The sequence below is a fragment of the Coffea arabica genome, chromosome 6c (genome assembly GCF_036785885.1).
Source record: "Coffea arabica cultivar ET-39 chromosome 6c, Coffea Arabica ET-39 HiFi, whole genome shotgun sequence".
In the NCBI taxonomy this organism is placed as follows: domain Eukaryota; kingdom Viridiplantae; phylum Streptophyta; class Magnoliopsida; order Gentianales; family Rubiaceae; genus Coffea; species Coffea arabica.
Window position 1 is genome coordinate 27,718,029 of NC_092320.1, and position 9,170 is coordinate 27,727,198.

The window sequence follows — 9,170 nt, forward strand, 5'->3', positions numbered from 1 at the left end:
TATGTATATTTCAATTATGTATATTATATTATATATATAAATTATAGTAATATTAATATGTTTATTTCAATTATGTATATTAATATGTATATTATATATATTATATCAATTGAAATAAATATTATATATTTATATATAAATATAAATATTTTGTTTAAAATATATTTATATATATTTATATAAACATATAAACATATTTATTTCAATTTTATTTTATAATATGTATATTAATATATATTAATATGTATATTTCAATTATGTATATTATATTATATATATAAATTATATTAATATTAATACGTATATTTCAATTATGTATATTGATATGTATATTATATATATTATATCAATTGAAATAAATAAATATATTTATATATAAATATAAATATTTTGTTTAAAATATATTTATAAATATATATAAATATATAAATATATTTATATAAATATATTTATATATACATAAATATAATTCATAAATATAATATGTATATTAATATATATTTAATATACATATATAAATATATATAAATATATATATTAATATACATATTATAAAACAAAATTGAAGTAATAAAATATTATATATATAAATAAATAAATATTAATAAATAGAAACATAGCTAGTATATAATTTTAAAAAATTACAAAAAAATTATAAATTATAAAAATACTTAAAAATATATTTTAAAAATACCTTTAAAAACAATCAAAAAACATCTACAGTAAAAGTTTTTCATATATACAACTACAGTAAAGTTTTTAAAAAACACTTCAAAAAATAGCTAATCCAAACAGAGCTAATATTTTTTGCTGGCCAAAACTTGAGTTGATTTGATTTTCAAAGATTTAATCATCCAGATTGTATCACATTATTTACTGAAATGGTGACACAATTAAACCTTTAAATCTTTGAAACCGATCTATCCAAGCGCGAGACTACACTACTTGATTTTTTACTCAACGGCAAAAAGGAAAAAATCACAAGTGGAGTGTACGTCGTTCACCATATCCCAAAAGTCGTCAAACTCTACCTTATTTGTGTAATGGCATCTACTATCCATCCAAGACCATCATACAAACAAGCTAAGCTCCGTAGTCTTCTCTTGTATTCACAAATTTCAAGCTTACCTTCAAAGTCCAACAAGTTCCTACGATATGTCTAAACCATCACCAGAGATTGAATTTGATGATTTAGAGCAGCTAAGCCTGATTGGAGAAGGAGATGGAGGGAGCAAAGTTTACAAAGCTGTGCATCACCCAACCGGAAACCTCTATGCACTAAAACAATTAGGAAAATCCCCTTTTCAAGATTTCTACTCAAAAGAACGAATCCACCATGAAATCAACATCCTCAAGCACTTAGACCACCCAAATTTGATTAAATTCTACCAATTCTTTGATCAAGATGAAAACTTTCTTCTCTTGCTTGAGTACTTGAACTGCAAAACCCTCGAGGGAAGCCATATCACCAAGGAATCCACACTTTCAGACATAGCCAGTCAAGTATTGTCCAGCTTGGCTTACCTCCATAGGAGAAAGCTTTTGCATCGAAACATCAGACCTTCAAAAATCTTCATGAATTCTCAAAAGGGTATAAAGATATCATTTTTGGGACCAATCTTTTCATTCCTTGGTGGGTTTTCAATGGCAGCATACACAAGTCCTGAAAACTTGGATTTAGATTTGAACCAACGAATGGACAATGGGTACTCTGGAGACGTATGGAGCCTTGGGATAACCATTCTTGAGTTGTATCTGGGCTCATTCCCCTTCAACTGTGGAAGAAAATCTGACTGGGAAATACTTAAGCAGACAATCTGGCATGAACAGCCACCTGAAGCTCCTCCAACAGCATCACCAGAATTTGCTGACTTTATATCGTGTTGTTTGAAGAAAGATCAGGGGAAAAGATGGACTGTTGAGCAACTACTTGGCCATCCTTTTATTTTTCTCAGAAAAATTGGAAGCAGGAAAATCCAGGTTAGTTAATTACCTTCAATTAACGAAGCTTGCTTATAGTTTATTACCTTCACTAAGAAAAGCTTACTTGTGGAGTTTGATTCTATCCTCTCTTGGATTCAATTTTTACTCGTCCTAGTCGATAGTTACTCCAGCTAAAATTTAGGATTAGGCCCTAACTGTTATTGGTGGTAATAAATCTTTAAACTTTTGAAAGCGAAAGAAAGAATGAAAATGTAATTCATATACGTTCTTAAAATTTTGAAAACGAACCCGGGGCAAACAATTTGATGGATGCTGCTCGAAGAAAGGTTTTACTATTTCTCTATTTCTCTGTTTATAAATGTTGAAATAAGTGATTCTGTGTAGTCTTTGTTCACATGCTCCTGTTAATGTAATTCTTCAAGTAATGATAAAAAAGATTCATAAAGTAATGTAATCCATTCAAGTTGTCATTTCAGGGGTTTTTGGATGCATCAAACTTGGCATTCAGTGATTCAAGGGATCATACCTCAGCTGCTTTATCCATACAGAAGACATATCGAGGTTGGAAAGGTCACAAGGATTTTCTTGCAAGACGGCAGAAAGTGATAAAGATACAGGTGACATTTACATCTCATGATGTGTAATATACTTACATATACTTCAGCTATAACTATTGAAATTACGCCAATCTATTTTGTTAATTTCTGAATTAAAGTACCTTCCTTTGCTTTTTCATTGTCATATTCTAGTCACAGTGCCCTATGCAGTTCACTCTTTATGTTGTTTATTAGGATGTTTCTGAAAATGCTTTTCTTCTTTTCTTTTAATATAATTCCGAGAAGAATGAATCTGAATTCAAAAAGTAGAGTTTATTTTGAAATCCTGGGTATCTCAGAACCAATGTCAAAAAAATTTACTTGCTTCTTGAAACATGATGCTTAAAACATAATAGTTCAAAACGGAGACTGAATATTGAAGAATATGTTGAGGATGCAAAGTATAATTTGTCGTCATGTAGAACTTTGCAGCCAAATGACATAAGCCCTTTGAAACTGGTTCAGTTAAAAAAGATTTGAAATACTCGTCTTAATCAGAGTAAATCTGTTGGCAGGCTTATGTGAGAGGGTATCAGGTCAGGAAAATATATAAGGTATACAGTGTTGCGAGTTTTCCAGAAGAGTCCGGAATCAGGTGGCATCAAGGAGGACTTGGTCTGAGGGGATTTGGGCGTGAGAAAGAATGTGTGAATGAAATTGAAAGGGAACAGGTTCAGAAGTTGTCCCATCGGCTGAAATTTGAACAAGCTCGCAATGAGGCTGGCTACAGGTTGGCTTCAGTGGGTGACTTTCCAGATGAACATGAGCAGCATCAGGGAAATTTTAAAGACTATGGTGAATCTACGGTAATCTCTATAATGCAATTGTGGTACAGGAAGCTTAGTTTGTTAACTGTTTTCTGAAAGTGACGGAAGTTTAAATCTGTGTTTATGGCTCCGGCATAAACATAATCTCTCTGCTTTTTTTTGATTTTGAAAGTTAAGTGACTGCTAGATACTAAGGGACCGTTATATTGATTAAATACCCCTTTTTTTCATTATTTGATGTATATCATACATCAAGACATAATAAAGTCAGAATCACACTATGCATATTAAGTTGGTTGAAACTTTTTTTCCATGAGAGAGTACGTAAACCTCACATTATAGTGGAATAGCTTTCGGAAGTTTCAGGAAAACTACTAGAGCTAGTAGCCAGAAATTTCAGGCTGCAATAACTAGCCTAAATAATTTTGTTAATCAGTGAGAACTAGCAAAGCATTTGAGAGTTCGCATACGTAGATCATGTTATGTGCGGTAATTTTCCCAAGTTGGTTTTTCGAATTTCCTGTTCTTATTTGTGTAAGATAGTTTCCAAAATGAATCAAAATTCATGGAAGTATTAGACCTGTTAATTGTGAACTAACTTAAGCTAGCACTTGTATATATAGTTGTGACAAAGCGCAACCATTGTCCAAGATAAATCGGAAGCCATTGAATCAAACCATGTTGGCCTTTATAAATATAGCCATCAAAGTACTGGTAGGTAACTTACAAGAGAAATGGTGGGAAAATTTGTACTGCTGCACTTGGTTAATCTTTGTTGATACTTTTAGATTTTTATTGATCTCTTCAGAAGTTAAGGGGTCTTAGTTTCTCTTAAAACCATATCAACTATCAAAGACATTAAGAAACAGAATAATGAGTCTCTTAAAGAAGATTCTCTTTTTGATTTATTCAACACCAAGTACTAATCTCCTCCAGAAGAAAGTGTACAAATGTAGATGCTATTGAATAATCTACACAAATGTAGATGCAATTAATCTACAAGGTGTAGCTTTTGTAATAAACTGTGCTCTTCCAATTGCAAACAGGTGCCCTCAGAACCATCATTTGGTTCTCCCATCTCTTCTTCAACTACGTGGACTTTAACTCAAGAGAAGTTGCTTGAGAGTGCTCTGCAGTTGTTTTCTGAGGACTGTCCCAATCGTTGGGAAAAAGTGGCAGCTGTAGTTGGTGGTGGGATGTCAGCTGATGATGTTAAAAATCATCCGAAAGTGCTTGTCACTGGATACCAAATTTCCAAGCCTAAGCAAGCTGTTCTGACATCCGGATATGCTCCTTTGAAACATCGAAGATCAAAAGTTCCCACTACATTAATTCATGTATCACCAGAGGAATTTCGGGCAACTGTAATGAAATGGACTGGATCTAGAAATCAACAGACAAGTGAAATAGCCAAGGCCAAAGAATCTCCACTTGAACCATTTGAACCTGGATCCAAGGATAAGAGAACATATTGTACGGGAGGGAAGAAAGAGTCAAATAAGATTGCTACAAATTTGGATGCTGAATTTAAGAATTTGCCTGAGTATGTCAGAAGGTGTGTAACATATTGCACCTTGTTTCCTCTTGGTTATGAATTTGAGAAGGATACGTTGGTGCAATTATGGATTGCAGAGGAACTCATTGTTGCCAAAGCTAAAGAAAAACTGGAGAATCAGGGTGGCATTTGTTTTGATATTTTGGTATATAAGGATTATATTGTGCCCTCAAGATTCGATAAGCTCTATAGACAGCAAAAGTATAAGGTTAATGAATCTAAGTGTTCTATGTGGTATTTTCAACAAGGTTTTTCTGAGGAATCCTATGTAAGGTTTGAGGAAGGGAAGTTGGAGGACATATCTAGAAAAACCTTACATTTATCCTTGCAAAAGTTGGATTCAAGTCATTTTGAGGCTCTTAAAAATTGCAAACAATTGCGCACGCTTCTATTTCTTGGAGAGTGTGTCCCTTCAATCAATCAGCTACCTCGTGATCTTTTTCTATGCTTGAAGAGTTTAAGAACTTTGGATTTAAGTGGAACCCTCGTATCAGGATTGCCAAGTTCTATAGGGTGTTTAGAATTATTACATTACCTCGACTTCTCTTATACTCCCATTAGAATTTTGCCTAGATCAATTGAAACCCTTTATAGTTTACAAACACTAAAACTCAGAGATTGCTTTGCTCTTCGTTCATTGCCTCCGGGAATGAGAAATCTGACTAGTCTTCGACATTTGGACTTTGACATTGTACGTCAATTAAACTTCATTCCGAAAGGAATGGGGAGTTTGACAAATCTTCAAACCTTGAAAGCATTCCTAGTTGGAAGGGAAGAAGGATGCAGTGTTGCAGAGCTAAAAGATTTGGATAATATCACTGGAACATTTTGCATCGCAAGGCTTGAAAATGTTGCAAACGTGGTTGAAGCTAAGAAAGCTGCTCTAAACAGCAAGCAGTACATAACAAAACTTGAGTTAAGATGGGGTGAACATAGATATCAAAACTCCAAGGCTGAAGAGCAGATCTTGGAGTATCTTCAGCCACATACAAATCTTGAAAGCTTACAGATACTGTTTTACAATGGTTCATTACTTCCAAGTTGGATTAGTAATCCATCATTCACTAATCTCGCAAGCATCACCCTTTGCAACTGCAAGAACTGCTATCTTTTACCCTCTATGGGAGAGTTACCCTCCTTGAGTATCCTCAAAATAGTTGGTATGGCTGGCCTAAGAGACATCAACCGTCTGTTTTGCAGAAATTACAGAAGTCAAGGCTTGAAAGCATTTCCCAAGTTGGAGAAATTGACACTTGAGAACATGCTTAACCTTGAAGAATGGACCGGAATGGAGAATGGAGACCTTCCATGCCTTCTTCAAATGTCTATAATATGCTGCCCAAAATTATATGATCTTCCATTGCTTTCACATTTTAAAGCACTCAAGAAACTTGAGATAAGCTACTGTGCAGCCCTGCAATCTTTGCATGCAGAACATCAACTTCCTCCTTCACTTCAATCTTTAATCTTAAGAGATTGTCCAAAGGTTACAGAAAGATGCCGCAAGGATGGAGGTGAAGACTGGTTTAAGATAGTTCATGTGCCTAATATTTGGATTGATGATGAAGAAATTTCTCTCAATTGATAGCTCAAGTGATACGATCTCATTACACAACTGAATAAGCGGAAATGCTGTTATGGCATCTGACATACAATCATGCCTATTCTTGTTAGGACATCATCGAGTAATGAGAGACCATCTGTTTGTTCTTGGGTGTGGTGTAAACTGCTTAAGCTAAGGCGTTAGGTACACCATTATATCATGCATGTGATAGATGTTGGGGAAAATACGAGTTTTTGGTTTGATTTTTGGCAACTTATAGGCCCTCCACACCAGAAGTTCAGTGGGAAATTTCTCCATCCTCTTGGTCTTATTGTAAAGGGTCTAAAGTGGCTCAATTTATTAAATGTAGGGATTGGCAATGGCCTCAAGGTAGAAAGTTTAATCTCAAGGTGAGAAGGTTGAACTTGGCTACTCCAATATGCTTTGTTCCTCTTCCTGATAGCTCTGATTCTATCTACTGGACTGCCAGTACACCTGTTCAGTTTCTTTGAAATCAGCGATAGAACCCTCGTGTCTTGAGATGTCCAGGCAGTAAAGTTGAATGGTACCAGTTGGTGTGAAGCACAGGTTTTGTTCTCAAATTTTCTTCATCCTGTGGCTTGCATGTAAGAAGAAGCTGTTGACCAGAGACAGGCTAAGGAGTTGGTATTGCTGCACCCTCTAATTGTGTTTCATGTGGTGATTGAGGCTGAAACCATTAATCATCCTTTCTGTGTGTAATGTCTTGCAGAAAGTACCGGCCTTTTGTTTTACTTATCACGTTGCATGCAAGTGCTTGGCCTGATGAGCTACATTGGATGTGTCACCATTGGAAGGGCAAGTGTTTTTGCTGTCAATTTGAAGAGGCTAATGCTAGCTGTTACAGTCTATCAACTTTGGCGAATGAGGAATGAGGTAATAAATTCAGCATCGTTCTCCCTCAACTTGTGCTGTTGTAGCTGGAATTGTTGGCATAGTTTAGATTGGCTGTGAGTATTTGGAGAGATGTTCCTTGTACAAAAGAAAATCGGGATTTAGCATTGGGGTTTGTAACATGGGATTTTTTGAGCATGATTTTTTTAAAAAAAATAGAAATATCTGTTTTGGTGGGATTTGTTCAGCATGATTTAGGGACAGGGGGAGGGGACACATTGTATAAGGAAATCTGTTGGTATATTACATTGTTAGAGAGATATTTGTTACAATTTATGCTGATGTGGTATGTTTGAAGATGAAATGATGATGAAATATGTTTAGCCATGTACGGGACAAGGAAGGTTTGGTTTTAATATAAATCTTTCCTACAAAACCGAATGTGCGGTGGAAAGCATGAGATGTTAAAGCAGGTTGCTCTATCCAGCTCAATGTAAATGTCGAGTTGACCTCAAGTTGTTTGGGTTTTTATACAAATTCTATTTTATACTTAGAATTGGTTGAGCTTCAAAACTAATGAGCATAAAGCTTTTGTTTGAGTCTGGTTTGGTTAAATTTATGAACCAATCTTGAAATGGGGAGCTCGATTGAAAGATTAAGCATTGATTTTTATCTTCTAGCTCTAATTGCAATTTTTTTGGATGAGGTTCAAAGGTTAAAAAAAGTAACTTAATTTTGTCTTGTAGCCCTACACTTTTTTTTTTTTGGATGCTAAGAGATATATGACCGTATTGATAAATTAAACCTAAACGGAATATTTGTACACTATTATGTCATTTAGGGTTATTCAAAAAGAATTGAAAGGGTGGGTAACCAAGAAAATCGAATTGGTCCAAACCCAAAAATAGGGTGCCAATTCATAATTTTAAAAATGGGTAGGTTATTTGAACCTACTTGAGAAATTATGTTAGGGTATGGTTTTCAATTTTAAAAAATGGGGTTGTTACTTGAGCCTACTCGCATGTATGGAAGATTGGTTAAAATAATCAGTATCCAAACCTCAACCCAAAATTATTTAGTCATTTAATAATAATTTAAATTATGAACCACATGTCATTATACATTTTATTTGTCATCACTTATGAACTTATATATTTAACCCTATCTTCCATTTCTTTTGTCCATTTCCTATCTTCTTTGCCACTAATTTCATTTACTCTATGACTCTATTTTTTTCTCTTTGTTCAAAATTCCTTTTCATTTCTCATAAATTCTATCCCTTTCACCACGCTATTTATTTTGGTTTTAATATTTAGACGATGCATTTTTTATTGTAAAGCAACCTGTCATCCTTAATAAAAATGAATTAATAGTTTTCAAGAAGTAGAAAAAAAAATGAAAATGTTTGGAATATTTTATGTTTTAATTATCTATTGTCTTTTGATTTTCTATTTTGTTGGTGGTTTTTTTAGAGTTATAGGATTAAATACTTTTTATTAATTTGGACAACTATTATGTTATTTTCTTTGTTAATCTAATTTTGTTTTTCTTTTTTCCTACAAGTACAAGAGGGTTAGGTTACCCTGCATACCTGACCCTATCTTGCAAGTTAACCAATTAGCAGTTAATCTATTGAATAGAATTAGGGTATAAAATACAATTTTACCAAATTGCTATTTGCGGTTAGAGTCGGTGAAATTGTCAATGGATCGGGTGTCAATGGACTCGTGACCCGATCCATGAAAACCTCTCCTAGTAAGTGATCTGCGGGGAAGTTGAGAGGATAAGGATGAACACACAAAATAACAAGTGACCTAGAATGACATAGAATAAGCTAGCTTATTTACTCTGATTTCCTTCTAAATATTGGTCTTCTAGCTTAACCATTGACA

The 9,170-nt window shown here is 34.0% G+C and overlaps 1 protein-coding gene across 2 annotated transcripts; it reads left to right on the forward strand.

The window, feature by feature from the left end:
• The first annotated feature begins 1,022 nt into the window (after nt 1-1,022).
• LOC113694331 (uncharacterized) lies at nt 1,023-7,665 on the forward strand. Of its 2 annotated transcripts, XR_003449310.2 has the most exons (5): nt 1,023-1,980; nt 2,421-2,561; nt 3,056-3,346; nt 4,354-7,071; nt 7,157-7,665. XR_003449310.2 is itself a non-coding variant. In XM_027213256.2 (4 exons), the coding sequence occupies exons 1-4, from the start codon at nt 1,156-1,158 to the stop codon at nt 6,445-6,447; spliced, it is 3,351 nt and encodes a 1,116-aa protein (XP_027069057.1). In that variant the 5' UTR covers nt 1,023-1,155; the 3' UTR covers nt 6,448-7,665. The 2 variants fall into 2 exon arrangements, 1 of the variants encoding a protein (XP_027069057.1); XM_027213256.2 differs by having other exon boundaries at nt 4,354-7,665.
• The last annotated feature ends 1,505 nt before the right edge of the window (nt 7,666-9,170 follow it).